The sequence below is a fragment of the Uranotaenia lowii genome, chromosome 2 (assembly GCF_029784155.1).
Source record: "Uranotaenia lowii strain MFRU-FL chromosome 2, ASM2978415v1, whole genome shotgun sequence".
Lineage (NCBI taxonomy): Eukaryota > Metazoa > Arthropoda > Insecta > Diptera > Culicidae > Uranotaenia > Uranotaenia lowii.
In genome coordinates this window covers 10,960,135-10,978,667 of record NC_073692.1, presented here as the reverse complement: position 1 = coordinate 10,978,667, position 18,533 = coordinate 10,960,135, and the positions used below count along the sequence as shown (strand labels likewise).

General features: G+C 35.3%; 5 protein-coding genes across 5 annotated transcripts in view; 2 read left to right on the top strand and 3 right to left on the bottom strand.

Annotated features, from left to right (window-relative positions):
- Window positions 1-4,522, bottom strand: part of LOC129741060 (protein obstructor-E-like) — a 12,323-nt gene extending 7,801 nt beyond the window's left edge. The window contains exon 1 of the mRNA XM_055732759.1: window positions 4,402-4,522. Within this exon, the coding sequence (XP_055588734.1) occupies window positions 4,402-4,522 (121 nt within the window). The remainder of the gene's footprint in view (window positions 1-4,401) is intronic.
- A 423-nt stretch (window positions 4,523-4,945) lies between these two features.
- Window positions 4,946-5,624, bottom strand: LOC129747508 (titin-like). Its single transcript, XM_055741765.1, has 2 exons — window positions 5,579-5,624; window positions 4,946-5,521 (listed from the first exon to the last, which is right to left on the bottom strand). The coding sequence occupies exons 1-2, from the start codon at window positions 5,582-5,584 to the stop codon at window positions 4,970-4,972; spliced, it is 558 nt and encodes a 185-aa protein (XP_055597740.1). The 5' UTR covers window positions 5,585-5,624; the 3' UTR covers window positions 4,946-4,969.
- Window positions 5,625-6,658: 1,034 nt separating this feature from the next.
- LOC129741059 (titin-like) lies at window positions 6,659-7,201 on the top strand. The gene is made up of 2 exons (XM_055732758.1): window positions 6,659-6,664; window positions 6,737-7,201. The coding sequence occupies exons 1-2, from the start codon at window positions 6,659-6,661 to the stop codon at window positions 7,199-7,201; spliced, it is 471 nt and encodes a 156-aa protein (XP_055588733.1).
- A 7,335-nt stretch (window positions 7,202-14,536) lies between these two features.
- On the bottom strand, window positions 14,537-15,153 carry LOC129741057 (uncharacterized). The gene is made up of 2 exons (XM_055732757.1): window positions 15,148-15,153; window positions 14,537-15,088 (listed from the first exon to the last, which is right to left on the bottom strand). Exons 1-2 carry the CDS (start codon window positions 15,151-15,153, stop codon window positions 14,537-14,539), a joined length of 558 nt encoding a protein of 185 aa, XP_055588732.1.
- Window positions 15,154-16,443: 1,290 nt separating this feature from the next.
- LOC129747507 (titin-like) lies at window positions 16,444-17,134 on the top strand. Its single transcript, XM_055741763.1, has 2 exons — window positions 16,444-16,519; window positions 16,583-17,134. Exons 1-2 carry the CDS (start codon window positions 16,514-16,516, stop codon window positions 17,132-17,134), a joined length of 558 nt encoding a protein of 185 aa, XP_055597738.1. The 5' UTR covers window positions 16,444-16,513.
- Window positions 17,135-18,533: the final 1,399 nt, after the last annotated feature.

The following is an 18,533-nucleotide window of genomic DNA, read 5'->3' as shown; positions in this document are numbered from 1 at the left end:
CAAAAAATTGTTTGAATCAATACAAATTTTATGCAGATATGAAATATTTTATCAAGAACCCAATTTCAGCCTCTATTTTTTATCTAAATGTTCAACTCCACATTCAAAAGGGTTTTTTTTATAAATTCACATAGCCACAGAATTAAAACTTTTTTAAATGAAAAGAATTTAAGAGCTAATTTTGATTTATGTTGGTGCCCTAAATTATTTTCAAATAGGTTAAACATTATTCAAGAAAATTCTGCACTTTTCTGACAAAACTTTTAAACATTACAATAAAAATTCGAAATAAGGGTTCATATCATATTTCTTTTCTCAAGAACGCAAGTAATGTTGACTTATGTGAATTTTTTTTTATTTAAGTTTTCTTTTTATTTACTGTTCCCAAACTTGTAAAATAATAGACTTTTAACGAATGTTTAAAGAAGTAATGACTACATAGGATTTAAGATATTTCTCAAAGTAGAAACCAAATCGTTTTTCAGACTTCAGTAAATTTTTAAATAAAATAAAATCTTTGTTTTTTACAACTTTCCTTAGTCAATCATGTCAGAAATTCTTGTGTTTGAATTATTAAACACTGTAGATTTTTTTAAGATCATTCATCATCATGAAAGTAGTATTTCTTAATTGAATAAAATATAATAAACAAGTTCAGAATCAATTTTTTTTTCATGTTAACTTGTAAGTTCATCAATTATCAATGATTGGTTTCACTCAAAACTGATTCTTTTTAAAACTCTATATATGTAAACTCCATATTACCAAAACGAGAGGTGATAAACAAAATCTAGTTGAAGTACGAGTTCTACTAAATCAATCATTAAAACATAGACACCAAAATGCTATCTCTTGCATTATTTTGGAAAGACGTTTTTATTAGAAAAATCAGTTTCAAATGTTATTAACTAATCTTTTTAATCTTCGTATTATATTTAAATTCATGAAGAGTTAATTACCGTGATTTTGTTTGTTAATTTTATTTATCGACCTTATCGATGAAAATTAAAAGAACATAACTAAGAACATTTCAACATTATGAAAATTCTTGTCAAATAGAAAGTTAGAAATGTATGAATATGGAACATGAGAAAGTACAATTTTATAAGAAGCATTTTAATCACATGTCATCAATTCATTCCTCATGGATAAAAAAATAAACAAATGAATAAATGAATAAATAAAAGGGATCAGTTTCGTTTTTGATCATTCAAGAACTCTTCCATTTCCCGAATTGTACTTTGTCATGATGAATTGTTGATGTATTTTAAATACATAAAGTTATCAACTTGATAGAATTAATTATTTTCATTTTTAAATTAATCATCTACTAATTTCGAATAAATTCTCTGAAGTTCAAAATGGATATAATTTCCTCGTCGATAATTCACATTTCAAATTGTGATTGAATAGTATTTCAAATGGATGACATTACAGAGGAATTTTTCAATCGAAACAAAAATTGAAATTGAAGAACAGAAATGTAAATTAATATGGTTGATAATTTACATTATTATCAATTAAATATTCTGACCTGATCTGATTTTTTTGTAAGAATTCGAGTTTAATTTCTTATCAAATCTGGTGTTATATTTGATCTCTGATCTCTGATCTGATTGTTATGCCCGAAGCTTCAAATTCTGGTTTATTCCAATTTTTAATTCGCATTCCGTTTACTTGCTTGAATTTTTTTTGTTCAGAATAAGTATCAACATTTCGAATGAATTATTAATGACTAACCGGAAATAAAATTGATTTGAAATTTTGATTCTGATTTATTTTGATTCGTATCAGTATTTTTTTTTCGAGTTTGTGTGATGATTATGGGTTTCAATATGGTTTTAGAAATCAATTTGCTTATTATTGTCCTTTTTTTTGGTATTTTATAATTTCTAACAAAATTTGAAATTCGAAATCCCTCACCCATGGACGTGTCCATTGCACGGCACGGGTCTGGTGTGTAGCAAATATTAAAGTCTCATTTGAAACTGCACAATAGGGTGGCCCAAAATTGTACTATGTCTGGGATGTTGGGGGCTCAAGCTTCAAATGATAGTTTAGGGTGTAAGAAGGGTGTATAATGTAAGTTTTAAACTAAAAATTTATTGGGACTATTTTGGACTCTCAATTTGTATGTATGATTTTTTTAATTACACAATACTGTGAATTTTTGTAAAAAAAATAATTAAAATTAACAAAAAAGTGTACTTTGGATTAAGATTTTTAATCAATATTGAATTCAAAAGATGCGCGACGTTAAAATGAGTAACTTTGCAGAAGAAAGTGTATAGCTATGACTTGTCGTTTCAAAGTAATTCAAGTTTCACTGTGGAAAAAAGTCACAATTTTCAAATTTTTGCTAAGAATTGTTCTATATTATGATGTTGTTGAGTTTCGAGCAATCTAAGAACCAAATAAACTTCTGATATCAAACTTTTTCATCCTTTTATCGATCCTTCAATCAGCAGAAACAACCATGACTAGTTTCTAGATTTTTATTTTAAATTTTTTTTGTAGTTGTAGCCATAACACATTCACCAAACCGTCACTCAAGTATGGGTAACACGACCTTCAATCAATAAAAAATCTAGAAACTTGGAATGGTTCTTTCTGGTGATTTAAGGATCGAGAAAAGGATGAAACAATTTGATATCAGGAGTTTATTTGGTTCTTTGATTGCTTGAAACTCATCAACATCATAATATAGAGCAATTCTTAGCAAAAATTTGAAAATTGTGACTTTTTTCTAAAGTGAAACTTGAATTACTTTTAAACGGCAAGTCATAGCTGTACACTTTCTTCTGCAAAGTTGCACATTTTAACGTCGCGCATCTTTTAAATTCAATATTGATTAAAAATCTTAATCCAAAGTACACTTTTTTGTTAATTTTAATTATTTTTTTTACAAAAATTCACAGTATTGTGTAATTAAAAAAATCATACATACAAATTGAGAGTCCAAAATAGTCCCAATAAATTTTTAGTTTAAAACTTACATTATAAAGAAAATTTAAAAAATATTAGAGACACATGTTTGATACTTTTTCAAGATCTGAAAATGTTATTAGGACAAAACTTCGAAAAAATGACCTTTTTTCAAAAATCGAACCAGTGCGACCTCTAAACATCATTTTTCTGAGTCGCCGCCATATAAAATATTGTTTCTTACACCCTAAGCTATCATTTGAAGCTTGAGCCCCCAACATCCCAGACATAGTACAATTTTGGGCCACCCTACTGCACAATAACCCCCCTCCCCCCATCCCCCCACTCGCACTCTCCAGATGAACGTTTTTTTCGCAATATATTTACGTTATTGACTGATTTTTGAAAACTTGGAAAATCACCCCCCCCAAGAGCCAGCTCTAGGACCGCCCCTGGCTGGAGGCGAACGTACATTCAAAGAATGTTCGTTTTTGACTTGTTAACGAATAATATAGACTGTCCTCAATTGCTGCAAAACTTTAACATTCACGTGCCAGCTAGACGACTTCGTCAACAGAATTTTCTGTGGATACCATACAGCCGCACCGTCTTCGCACAAAATCATCCTCTGTATAACTGTTGTCGTGTTTTCAATGAAGTGTCAAGCGTTTTTAAACTTTCACATTTCCAAAGATTTATTTAAAAATAGTATTCGTAGTTCTAGAAATTAATACCTGTTTAGTTTAAGATATGTTTGTGTGATTACTATCAAAGACATTAATAAATAAATAATGATAAAGTTTGAACGAAAAAAAGTTCCCAACACCAGTGAATCAGCTATAAATAAGAACTGCTTATTAAAGAGTTTATTCAATTTTTGAAGAAATAAAAAACAAAGTAAAATTAATTGTCATGTTTAAAAAACCGTAACCAATCAAAAGCAAACCCTTTTTAAAGTGAAATGAGGATTTTATTATACAATATTCAAAAAGAAAGAAGTTTTCAACTACAGTAATGTCTGTCATATAAGAATGAAGCAGTAGTAATATAAGTCTCATAGTTTTGTTTATTGATTTAAGAAATTTTTCTTCATTTTAAATTTGTTTGTTTGTTTCTTAAATTTGAAATCAAACTTGCTATATTCATTCACAACAACACTTATTTACGACTTCGCTTGTCATGATAAAATAATTATTTTTAAGTTCATCAATGGTTTTAAAGTTTTACGCTGTCCGATAAAAAGATGAATGAGAAATATCTTTCGAAACAGAGTTTTAATCTTTTATGCTTTTAAATATCAGTATACAATGATTTTTTTTTTCATATTACTTCAAAGTCACTCGGAAAAAAATTAAAAAATATAGTCAAAAAAAAAGAAGATGGGGAGGGGAATACTTAGCTTTGCATCATCGATAATTTGAAACTAAGACCTTCTTGGACTGCTATTTCCCATGAATCTCCTGCCAAATGACCAGCAGCTGTTCCGGCAGATAGCCCCATCGTCATCCCGCTTGCAGTCATCGAATAAATCACTACTTTCCAAATCTCCGGAACCCTGAATCCTAAGCGTAATACTGCTTATCGAGGAAACTTCCATTGCGGGTCCATTTTTTGCTTAATTGTTTTCCGTTCAATAACAGTTTAAAGTACCTCATAAGACTTGAAGTGAGGCAATTGGAAACGATCTTCCGGTAAAGAATTGCATTTGGCAGATGGGAAAAACACGTCTTTTTCGAAACACGCCTACTTCACTTCTCCAGTTGGATAACGGAGATTTTTCAAGACAAACGACATTCGCTGATAACTGAAATAATCTTATCAGAAGAATCATCAGAGAAATAATTTCACCAAAATTTGTGGTTTTTAAAGTTATTTTTCAACTTATCAGTTTCTTAAAGCTACGTTTTATTAACAGTTTATCAATTTCGTATTCGTGGATCTTTCACATGAAAAAAATCATGGAAATTTGAAGTCAAAAGCACGAATTCTAATATCTACAAAACGTAACACCTATATTTAAGTAAATTGGTTTAAAAAAAAAAATTTAAAACAGTCCAAAACCCTTCTTCTCGTGATGATGTTCCTTAACCTTGATGGTCACCGGAACGTGCTTCTCGACGTAAACTGGCTTCTGGATGTAGACCGGGACGGGTTTCTCGACATGAACTGCGTACGGTTTCGGCACTTCGACGTACTCCTTGTGGACAACTGGCACTTTGACCTCGACTGGGTATGGAACTGGACGATCGACGTGGTATGGAACCTTCTTTTCGACGACATAAGGGATCTTCTTCTCAACGATCACCGGGACCTTTTTTTCGACCTCAACCGGGTAGGGAACCTTCACTGGAACGGCGACATGCTTCTCGACCTCCACTGGATATGGAACTGGGACTTTCTTGGTGATCGTTGTCACCTTCTTGACTTCCTTGTGACCCAAATGATCGAAGTGATGATGATTGTAGTTGTCCGATTCCACACTGTGATGGTTTTCGTACGATCCAAACTCCCACAGGCCACGTTTGTCCTTCTTGGCGGACTCGTCAACTGCGGCTGCTGATGCAATGGCCAAAGCCATGGACAACACAACGAACACCTTGAAAAAACATTGGACGATAATTTTAAAAAGTTTCAACTCAATTGATTGACTTACCTTCATGATTGAAAACCTACGGATCTGTACTTGTCGGCGACAGAAGAGCTAGAAATCGAATGGATAACAATTGCCATTTTCGGTTCACTTTTAAATGGTTGTTCGGTTATTGATCAAAAGCTATTTTTGGTTTGATTGAACGCATGATGTACTATGGCTACTGATTGGCTCGAGAAGGCGTAAGAAACCGGCTTGAGAAGATTTTTCTTTGAGGATGGAGCAGTAGGCGTAGTTTTTAAAATCGAGAAATATGATTCCTTCTAGTGTTGCGAGTGCAGTATTTGGCTATTGATTCTGTAATGTATATTCAAAATAACATTACTTGACACTCAAGAAATATAAAATCTGTTAATCAAACATCAGACTTTTAACTGGATGCAGCAAAACTTGTTGTATGTAACGTAAATTGATAAAATTGTGGATTTATAATTTTCAGCAAATGCAACGTTGTAAAATCCTGCCTGATTGAAATCTTGAAGCCACTAATCTAAGCGTTGATTGAATTCTGAAGACATTCTACTGTTGCACAAGGATAACTGAAAAACTATAAACACAACAATGCAAATTTTACTGAATCAAACACGTTTTATGAGTAACCCAAAAAAAACTATATAATTATTTAAAGCATGTTGAAAATGAGATGTTTTGAATTGGAAAATGGTTTGGTTGAACACAAATAAAAAATTAAACGTAAATCAAAAATTCATTTGATTTCAGTTTATTTCGATAATTCTTAACCTATTTCATGAAAATCCGACAGAAACAGTTTTTTTATCTTCAATTCCGGGAACATCTTTTCGAAACTGTTAAATTCCAGCTTTTCGTTTCGAGCACAAGGTTGTTTTTGAATGTTTGGAAACAAGGCCTACTGATGCATCCCAAGGCAGCATCTCAAAGAGACAAAAACGCTGCTTCCTATTTAGACCAATTCGTGAGCTTTTACAGACTCGTTTCCGCACAAAAAAAAACAGTGGCGAAAAACTGTTGAACCATTTTAAAGTGAACAACAGTTTCCATCAGCTATCATTCGAATTCAAACTCTCCAGTGATCATAAGGTTGAGATCAATAGATTTCCAAACATGAAGGTATTATCGTTACACTGCAATCAATTTTTTTTTTTAAATAAATCCAATATTATCAACCTTTTTTTCTTCAAGGTGTTCGTAGTGTTATCCATGGCTCTGGCCATTGTATCAGCGGCCGCAGTTGACGAGTCCGCCAAGAAAGACAAACGTGGCCTGTGGGAGTTGGGATCGTATGAAAACCATCACGGTCTGGATTCGGACAACTACAATCATCAGCACTTTGATCATCTGGGTCACAAGGAAGTCAAGAAGGTGACAACGATCACCAAGAAAGTTCCAGTGCCATACCCAGTTGAGGTTGAAAAGCATGTGGCCGTTCCAGTGAAGGTTCCTTATCCAGTTGAGGTCGAGAAGAAGGTCCCGGTGATCGTTGAGAAGAAGATCCCTTATGTCGTCGAAAAGAAGGTTCCATACCACGTCGATCGTCCAGTTCCATACCCAGTCGAAGTCAAAGTCCCAGTTGTCCACAAGGAATACGTCGAAGTGCCGGAGGTTAAGGAACATCATCACGAGAAGAAGGGCTGGGGATTGTTCTAAACTGTTGAATTCCGAAATATACCTCGTTTTGTTAAAAGAACTCAGGGTTTTTCAAATTAAGTTTTTATCGATTTTGCACTCTATATCCTTCACCAGATGGAAACCATGCCTGCAACTGGAAGTAAAGTTTTCTGAAACTGTATTAAATCATTTTGGTTATCAGAAGTACCCCAAACAATGTTAAAACAATAGGTTGATCTAATATTTTCCCGAATTTTGCAGTTTAACATTTTTTTGTCGATTCTTTTAATTACCTTATCTAACTGCTATCAATGGACAAGTTTTTATGCTTCAATATCCTATGATTGTTTCTGCATGGTGAAAAACAAATACAATTTCAAATGTTATTTTCAATCAGTCAGAACCTATGAATCAATGTAAACCTCTATTCATAACCCTTGACTTGAATAATATAGTACTAAAGAAAATGTACTTTAAAGATTATCATAGAAGAGTAGGGCTTTCGGCTTTCGCAAGCAGGCTAGAAATAAAAAATCTTAATTCTATTTAGGCACACCCATCATCATTTCTGTACAATTTTGAGGATCTCTTACTTTCAAATGAACCAATAACGACGCCAGCCAAGTCCGTGTAGTCGATAACCCTCCACTTATCTCACGCTGAATGTTTGGGGGTAAAGGTAGTAAAGGTATGGCATGGAAATCACTATGGTAAGTAATGTGGCCATTTGAAACCTAAGCTCCTACACCTCCTGAATTCTATGTTTCCTATTGAAACTCCTAACAACTTCTATGGGGGCCATATAAATATAGAATCCAAAATAGATATAAAGTATGAGCGTAAATGTGAGATATACTGTAGTAGAGTTAAAAAAACGATCACACATATAGGGTCTCAGTGAAACTTAATGTTTCTTTAAAGAGAACTAAAATCTACTTAAGAGTAAAGCGTACATGTTTCAAGAATATAATCCACCTAACATCTTACTAATGCTAACACCTCCAGCCAACAGAAAGAGTGCTGTGTATGCCGTGACCGAGACTCGATCTCATGACCTCTGGCTTAGAAAACTTCAATGCCATCCTCTAGTCCACAGTCGGCGGCAAGTTATGATTATTTACATTAGTCACACTTTAAATTAGAAAAAATAATAATAGTGAATTAGACTAATAAGGCTTAAACCTAATTCAGAGCAATTATGTGTCCCTATCTGAACTTGGCCTCAATTATTGAAGCCTTTGACAAAATTTGTTGGTTGAACCCCAGTCCTCACCGATATAGACGCGTTTATTCCATTTGTTTAATATTGGAAGCAGTCTTCCGAAAATCACTCGGAAGAAACGCTCATGATAGGTTTCTAGTTGGAAACATTCAAAGCCGATTGCTGCTGCCTGTTGTTCCCTAGAGAATCGGCAGAGCGACAATGCGAAGTCAATGTAAACAAGATTCAAACGCGAGAGCGGACTCGCATCTAAGTCGATCTCTCAAGCTCACTACCTGGTGTATCAGAAGTGATTGAGACACTGACTGACACAAGAGCCAATTCGAAAATCCACTCACTCACTCACTCAAACTCAATCAATGCGGCCTTGCATCGGTTCATACTGCCTGCGTACTTTCTGGCAAAACGGCAGAAACATATGTTCATACGTACTGCCTGCGTGTTTGAATGACTATTTTAATCCTCCCCAACAACAGCAACAACAAAGCAAGATGTATCAGGCAGACAGCATTCGATCATCGATCAGTAAACGAGTGAGTGAGTGAGTGATTGAGCAAGAAAAGTTATTGACTGAAAAAAGAAACTGAAAATCAGGTAGCTCCTCACTCAGTTGAGAATTCCAACTGGAGAAGAAACGTCTCTCTTTCAAATTTTATTTCTTTGATTCTCGGAGCAGCGCTGTCGAACACAATCTTTGCCCCACTGGGAGATAATCCAACCGACAATTTAGGTTTTGCTTTCGCTGTTGAAAACGTTTCAGTGTCTTTCATGAGAATTGAGTGATATTCGGAACACTGATTGGAAGACTTAACTATTCCATGTAAAACAGCAGATTATGTAAAAATTTACACTTTTGATAGTATTTGACAAAATTGCCTGGCTGACATATGAAGCTATTTAATATTCTGGTAAAATTGATCACGCGAAGAGTTCTAATCCGCGAAGAGTTAAAAGAAACTAAAATACCTGTGATAAAAAAAAAATAGAAACAAACCACTTTTGCTGAATTTACTATGATGATTTCCCACCATGACATTAAAAAACATTGACCATCATTAATTGACCCAGGGCAAGAAATAAAACCAGTAGAATCTCATATTTCGCTCTTCAAAGCACGGGAAACTTATGCAACCTGAGAAAAGTGTTATTGCCGTCCGCCTCGCACTCTTGAAAATAATATATTGAATAAAGAAAATACCTACATTTCATTAATTACATTCAACGCGTACGACCTAGAGGCCTCCAACTCAGTACTCACCATTACCAACCCAAGTAACACAGATCAAGCTAACTAGCATTTCGATGTTATATTATGGTTTTATTATGGCTTTTTTTTTGTGCAGCTCGTTTTATGATGGTTTTATTATGGTAATGCAAAATGCTTATATTCTTGAATCGACCATCTGTTTTCAGATAGTTTTGAAAACGCTCATAAATCTTCCATTAAACATACTGTTTTAGTTATTTAGAAAAAGTTAGGAATGCTACGTTTAAACTATAATAAAACACAAACTTAAAAGTTTGCTCCAAGCTTTCTTTAGCATGTTCTATAATAGCACTCAGTGCCTGATTATTAAACCGCCATAAAACTTAGTTCTCGATCAAGATGTCAAAACAGGACACGCTTAGATTAGATAGCACATATTTGAATTGGAATTTCCACTTTTACACATTTTTGATAAGTTCTGTGTGTTGATTTTGAGTTAAAATAATAAAAAATTATAAAAATCTATGAAAACTTCGAATTACCGGAAGTGGAATGAATAACTCTACAATATGAGTATTGAGTGAAAGGGTTCAAATAGGAGGAACAAAATTTTTTGCTTGACGCCATCATTAATACAAGATGGCGGCTTCCGCTTCTATTTTCAAAGTTGTAAATAACTGAAAATATCATGAAACCTTACTAATATTGTTATTAGGTGAAAGTAATAAACGAGTAGAAGTCGAACTTCCTTGTCCGTCACCATCTTAAATTCCAAGATGGCGGCTACCACTCAACTTGAAAATACTGTTAATGACTGAAATCGCCACAAACCCTTACAATATGGGTATTAGTTGAAAAAGATGAACCAGTAAAAGTCGAAGTTCGTTATTTGATGCCATCCAAATTCAAGATGGCGGTTTCCGCTGAACTTTAAAATGTTGTATATGACTTATAATCGTATGAAACCCCAATAATAATGGTATTGGGTAAAAGGGCTAAACGAGTAGTAGTCGATTTTCTCTTTTCGCTTTACTCTGAAATGCTGTAGTTAAGTGACCCAAAATCGCACAAAGCAACCACAATACAGACCCCGATCGTTTTTGGCAGCATTCGATTTTGGAAACATCCGATTTTGGCACATGTCCCCAAATCAAACAAATAACAGAAACAACATAACCTTATAGTTTTCGCTTTAATAGGACCAATACAATTAAGACATATTAGCATGATTAGCAATAACATAAATAGCAAATATGGCAAAAAACAAAAACTATCGACAAAACACGAAAAGTGCTAAATGCATCCAAAATATGACAAAAAATGTAGTACTAAGTAAAAAAAAAGTTGGGAAAAAAAATCGTTCGATTTTGACAACACAAAATGTTCCAGCGGGTTGCCAAAAACAATCAGGGTCTGGTTCTTCTAGTTTATCCCTTTCAACGAATATCAATATTGTAAATCAATTTTTAGTCATTTGATGAATTTTAAAGCTCAGTGGAAGCCGTCATCTTGGATTTCAAGATGTCGTTTGATAGAAAACTTCGACTTTAACTCGTTTGGTCCTTTCACACAATGCCTATATTGTGGGAGTTTCATGCGATTTTCAGTGTTTAACAGCATTTCAAAGTTCAGCGGAAGACGCCATCTTGGATTTCAAGATGGCGTCGAAAAGAAAAAAATCGGCTTCTTCTAGTTTAGCCCTTTAACCCATACCCATATAGTGGTTGTTGAATGCGACTTTTTGTCATTAACAGCATTAAAAGTTAAGCGGATGCCGCCATCTTGGATTTCAAGATGGCGTCTGATAGCGAAATTCAACTTCTACTCGTTTAGCCCTTTCACCCAATACCAATATTGATGGGGTTTAATGCGATTTTAAGTCATTTACAACATTTGAAAGATCAGCGGAAGCCGCCATCTTGGATTTCAAGATGGCGTCAGACAACGAAATTTGACTTCAACTCATTATTTATTCCATGGGTGATTAACAACCAATCCGTTTTTATTTAAAATGTCTGTCCTCATTTACTGTACTAAGGATTAACAACTCAGAAATGAGGAACTCATCCTAAGCGTGTAATTGGTTGGCTTACGAGAGAAACGTCAAATCGAATTGACTAACGCCATGTTGGTTGCAAAATCGAAGGGCACAAAATGACGCCATTTTGATGGATTCACAATGCAAGCATTGAAAAATATTTTTTCAGGCCCATTTTCCATCAATTCCATCACAGATTTGACGAGGCACATTTATTTTAAGATACCATTTCATACAGATTTTACCTAAAATCTTGACTGGCAGTACAAAAGAAGCTCATAATATGGTTAAAACATTTGGTATTTTGGCTATTAATTTTACCAGATCATAAATATCTCAATAATGCAATCATCATTCATCAACCATTATGGTTGCTGGAAAAAATAAAAATAAAACTCCGAGAACTCACAGAATCGAAAAAAACAAAAATTCCTGACATGTTTAATATCAGCCTTTTAAAAGCTTTGGTGACCAACATTGATGACCAACAATGATATGTCATGATGAAGTTTCTAGGGTAGGGCCTAATTTTGGCTTTATTAGAGTCCAGGTGATGTTATAGAATGCGCTTTAGCTTTTTATGAAGATTAATGCTATAGTCCAAACGAAATTTTGCTGACCATAATAAAGCTAAAATTGTTACTTGAGAATAGTCCCAATAGGAATAAAAGAAACCACTCGAAACACAGATCTCCCCAAGAAAAAGAGGTGCTTCCAGCGATAAGGACTAATGGAACTCTTCCCAACCATAATTCAGATAAATTCCTACACTTTTTCTCCCTTGCACTCGTAGAAAAAAGTGAAATAAATAAATTTAGATGTCAACGGAAAAACAAAGGGGACAGCGATAGAAAATAATTGGAATTTCCTCACCAAATCTAAGTAGGCTGCGTAACACTTCAACTGCAAACGAACTCGTTCAATCATGCTTTGAATGGCCTTCATAATTTAATTCGAAGGAATTCGAAATTCAAGAATGTCACAATTCACACACAAAACCAATTAAATTATCAGCTCCTCACTTCCAATATCCAGATCCATTTTCTCGGGTACACCGCTGAAAAACGTCAAGCACATTCCGCGTCAAAAACACACGAACAAGGAGCAAACACGTCTGTATTCGACCCAAAAAATTAATTAAACTGCAAAGCGAAAAACTATGCACTGATTTGCGTTTGAAATGATGGTATCATTGTAGCAGATGACTAAACTTATAAATTAAATCTTTAATCTTTATTCCATTCCGGTTTCAGGTCTTATCAAAGTACTGAAATAACTAGCTGAAAGAGTTCAACGATATAGCACTAGCTTAAAATAAAAAAAAAGAAATGCTCTACAACTCTTGTTAGATTTTCAAAGGCTTTCGATTGGATAGTAACATGCTTAACTTGTTCGGAAACTGTCCCTAAAGCATAATTTTTCCAAATCGTACCTTCAAGGGCGTTCGCAAGCTTGTTTCCGACATCTTATCAGTTTGCGATTTCTGTTCAGTTCATTTATTTGCTGATGAAGTTCAGATATATTCGTATCAGAAATGATAATTTAAGTCGTTTACAATGGTGTTAAAAATTGCAATTCCATCTGCATAGTAAAAAGATCGTATAAAATGTCATCTAAGGAAGTTTCAATCTGATTTGATAGAAAGTTCGGCATGTTTGTAAATTTTCAAATGGATAAAAACAGATGGGAATCGAGTAATATTGACCAATGAGAGAACTGGAAAATATTGTCGCTAGCGAGGATTTGAAGGCTATGAGAGCAAAATTTTGCGCTCTTTTGCATTCTTCCGATAGGTACGAATAAGCTGTCGAATAACGCCCAATTGTTGTAGTTTTCGTCGCTAGAGAATTGAAATGCATGTGGAACGTGACTATGCGTGAACAGCATGCGAATATAGCTACAAAAATGTTTGTTTGTGTTTATGTTTTTTTTGTACGCCGTGTCTGTTTTTTCATAATCTGAAATTTGTCACTTTTTAGTGAATTTCTAACTTTTTTATTTTTTTTTAATCGAATGTGGAATATAAATACTCATTCAGAAACTTCAGTCTTTATCGAGGAGCAGTAGCTAAAAAGTTGTGTAAAGAATTGACATTTTGCGTTTTTCCACCTCCTCTCCGATTTCCGGCAGCATAATTCTTCAGCGTTTGAAAGGGGAGTTGCTTCCAGACAATCGAAAAAGTTGATAAACTCTCTACTCTTCTCAGCTTACTCCCTCAATCCCGTTTGCCAAAAGCTGCCACTTTGCATTGCATCCAATTTTCCGGTATGGGGTATCGATTGACGACGAGATTGATCCCGGCAGGCATCCATTTCTCGTTTCCTCGTTCCTCCAGTTTTGGAACAACTCGTTTCCAATCCATTTCAAAGATGACACGAACTTTCATCTTTCACTTTTCCTCCCTTCCTGTTTGGAAACTCATCCTTTTTTTTTTGGCTCTGCTTGACGTTTATTGTGCGATGTTCGACAGCCAACGAGGGTGAGTCCGTGAGCCGGTATGTTAATGTTAAGAAAACACATTTAAAATTGTGTCATAATTTTCGTTTCGACATAATCGAAGCATGCCATTGCTGGCAAGCAGCCGGCAAATTATGATGGATTGATTGCTCTTTTGAAGGGTGGGATGATGGTTTTTTTCATGCTTTTCTGAAAATCGTGAACTTGCATTGGTAACTCGGATTGAAGGGGTTTGTTTTGATCAGAAGATTACCACTGCGGGGACAAATTGAGCAGCGCATACTAGGATTGATGGAATGGGTAATGTTCATTGAAAGAAGTAGAAAAATTATATCCAATTATTAATTTCATTCTTAAGATTTCAGTTATGAAATTTCTCTGGAAAATAAAAAAAAGTGTGGTTTGTGCTTTTTACAAAACAAAATGAAATATATTTCGATCTTCAACAGTTTAGAACAGTCCCCAGCCCTTCTTCTCGTGATGATGTTCCTTAACCTTGATGGTCACCGGAACGTGCTTCTCGACGTAAACTGGCTTCTGGATGTAGACCGGGACGGGTTTTTCGACATGAACCGCGTACGGTTTTGGCACTTCGACGTACTCCTTGTGGACAACTGGCACTTTGACCTCAACTGGGTATGGGACTGGACGATCAACGTGGTATGGAACCTTCTTTTCGACGACATAAGGGATCTTCTTCTCAACGATCACCGGGACCTTCTTCTCGACCTCAACCGGGTAGGGAACCTTCACTGGAACGGCCACATGCTTCTCGACCTCAACTGGGTATGGCACTGGAACTTTCTTGGTGATCGTTGTCACCTTCTTGACTTCCTTGTGACCCAGATGATCGAAGTGATGATGATTGTAGTTGTCCGATTCCAGACCATGATGGTTTTCGTACGATCCCAATTCCCACAGGCCACGTTTGTCCTTCTTGGCGGATTCGTCAACTGCGGCTGCTGATGCAATGGCCAAAGCCATGGAGAACACTACTAACACCTAAAAACATTGGACGATAATTTCGAAAAGTTTCAATTCAACTCAATTGATTGACTTACCTTCATGATTGAAAACCAACGGATCTCTACTTGTCAGCGTCAGAAGAGCTAGAAATCGAATGGATAACAATTGCCATTTTCGGTTCACTTTTAAATGGTTGTTCGGTTATTGATCAAAAGCTATTTCTGGATCGACTGAGCTCAAGATCACGGCTGCTTATTGGCTTAAGCAGGAAGTCGTTTGTATTTCATTTTTGAAAAATGTTGTGCTTCACTGCTTATTATGATTTCATTAATTTCTTTTATGAACATTGTCCAAAATAGAAAAGTACCAAATTTATAAGTTGAAAAGGCAAAACTTAAAATCGAAAAATCAAAAAAAAAATTATACATGCATGTTTTGATAAAAAAAAACTTACAATTTCCTCAACGCCAGGTTTGGTTTATTGGCATATGAACATAATCAACTCATAGGCCGCACCACATCATATTTGGTCCTCTCGAGAGCCAAAAATAACATCAAACATCCACTGACTGGCCAAAGATGCCACCTTCGGGATCACATCCAGAGAACGACTTCCGGATGACGTTTCGTCGATTATCGTCGTCTTGCTTGCCTCCGGGGCACACAAAAAAAATCAATAAACATTCAATATGCGGCGCGCTGTGTTTGTCTGTGCTGGCTCGTCTTTTTCATTTTCGATAAAGGTACCTACTAGTTTGAAAATGAACTTTTGTCACCAGGTGGTGGGAAGGGATGGATGATATTCGCATGTTTGCGCAAACACACACGTGTGTTTTATTTTTATTCTCCAGTCTTCGGACTCATCTTAGTTGGCGGCGTCGTCGTCAAGGTAAGCACATTTTATCGCCTCGTCCAATGGACTGATGCTTCCGGAAGGAGTTTTTTCTCCTCGTTCTCTTGAAGCCAATTTGATCCCCGGGAACGTTTTGGGGATACACGCTGCTGATAGAACTCTGCCAAGTTTATTTACCACTTCCAGACGTCTTGGTCGTTTGGTGATGCGCCTTTTCTTCCCTCGCTGAACAGGTGTGGATTACGAATTGATCCCCTATTCGAGAGTATTTTTTCATCTTTTATTGATAGCTACGGTAATAATGTCACGTTTCGGGAAGAAGAATTTCGAACCAACATCGTTAAATGTAGGATACAGAGCCATAGGTTGTTTGTGTACATTTTTTCCATAACAAGTCTGAAGAAGGAAAAAAATAATGATGACAACTAAGCCAAAAGCGAAACTGAAACCACTGAAGCAGATCAGTAGGCCGCGAAGAAAATTGTCGACAAATTGATAACGTGCGAGTTCAACAGTGTTTCCTCAAATCATATAAAATGCAACCTAAATTTTCGAATCATATCATTCGTTGACGATCTTTCAGTTGAACAATTGCGACTAAATCTATCATGAAGGTGACTTTACTTAAATCAGTTAAACAAAACGAATATAAAAATAAAATATTTAATATTTTTCAGGTGTTCGTAGTGTTGTCCATGGCCCTGGCCATTGCATCAGCAGCCGCAGTTGACGAGTCCGCCAAGAAGGAAAAACGTGGCCTGTGGGAGTTAGGATCGTACGAAAACCATCATGGTCTGGAATCGGACAACTACAATCATCATCACTTTGATCATCTGGGTCACAAGGAAGTCAAGAAGGTGACAACGATCACCAAGAAAGTCCCAGTGCCATACCCAGTGGAGGTCGAGAAGCATGTGGCCGTTCCAGTGAAGGTTCCCTACCCGGTTGAGGTCGAAAAGAAGGTCCCGGTGATCGTTGAGAAGAAGATCCCTTATGTCGTCGAAAAGAAGGTTCCATACCACGTTGATCGTCCAGTTCCATATCCAGTTGAGGTCAAAGTTCCAGTTGTCCACAAGGAGTACGTCGAAGTGCCAAAACCGTACGCAGTTCATGTCGAGAAACCCGTCCCGGTCTACATTCAGAAGCCAGTTTACGTCGAGAAGCATGTTCCGGTGACCATCAAGGTTAAGGAACATCATCACGAGAAGAAGGGCTGGGGATTGTTCTAAACTGTTCAAGATCGAAATATATTTCGTTTTGTTTTGTTAATAGTTAAGTTATTTTTGTTTAGTTTATAGTTTCTCAAGTGGCTAAGTGAAGAATACTCAATGCTACTGAAAATAGTAAGGATAACTGGAGTCTTTACTGAGCCTCGAATATATCCAAACTTATAAATTTTCTCACCAATTTTTGTTTTATAACTTTTTTGAGCTCTCCTATAAGAGCACAGCTGTAAGTTAAGCAGTTTATCTCAAAAAATCTGGTACCGCAATGAAAATCGAAACCCTCAAATTAAAAAAAAAAAAACACTGCAGATATGGAAATTGAACCCAGACCTACAATGAACCTGCTGTTATCATCGAATGACGCTCACCACACGGCCACCGAGGCTTTGTTCAAAATCTCTATTAAGCGAACAACATACATGGGAGAAATTCTACAAATTAAGAAGGAATAAAAATGTTCCCCAAAAAGCAGGTTTCCGCTAACACTTGTGTTGGGAAAATCTTCCTACAATAAGAATTTTCAACAAAAAATATTCCTTAAAATGTTCACTTCGATTTGGTGGTTGGGAGTTCTCAAGTTTGGAAATTCAAAATTTCCAGTATTCTAAACCAACTTTGTCAACGGCAAGAAGGACTGTTCAGCTAAAAACTTAAGGAAATTAAAGATTTTTTCAGAAGTTCTGAGCAAAGATTTTTTTTTATTAACTTATCAGTATTTTGTCATTCACGAACAGACAGTGCCAGCGAGAGGACGTACTTTGAAGAACGTCCTCGCCATAAGAGAAAAAAAGTATTTTGTATCCAAATAACACTTATCAGAAACATATTTTTGCTTCCGTTCGAAAATCCACAGTCACGATTATTCCCCGATAATGAAAAATAATGCAAAAACTAATGGATTGGAATAAATTGCAAAAAAAACTTGTATGCAACCAAAATTGCATACTACATCATTGCACAAAACCTATATGTCAAGTAATATTTTATCAAAAACATTCAATAAAATTAATAATACAAAAGGTGATAAAACTCTCATCTCCCGCAATTTATTTTTTGCTCTTGTTATCTTTTGGATATTTGACAAATTTTTCGAAGTTTTCATAAAATACTTCATGAACAACTTTAATTATTCCTCCCTTCGGGTTTTTTGGAAATTTCGAAGGAGACTGTGGCAGTTTTAAATTTGTTTAAGCAACTTAATGTTTGTTCAATTTATAATTGATTTTACGCAATAAATCTAGGACCTTTTTGCTCCTAAAAAGTCCATATTTGTATTATCACTAGATTGTCAGAAATCCAGATCATAATAATTCTTCCATTTTCTTTCCTAACTCACCCCTATGTCTCTCATCCCATAATTAAATATTTTAAATTATGACTTTTATTCTAAGATAATACAAGA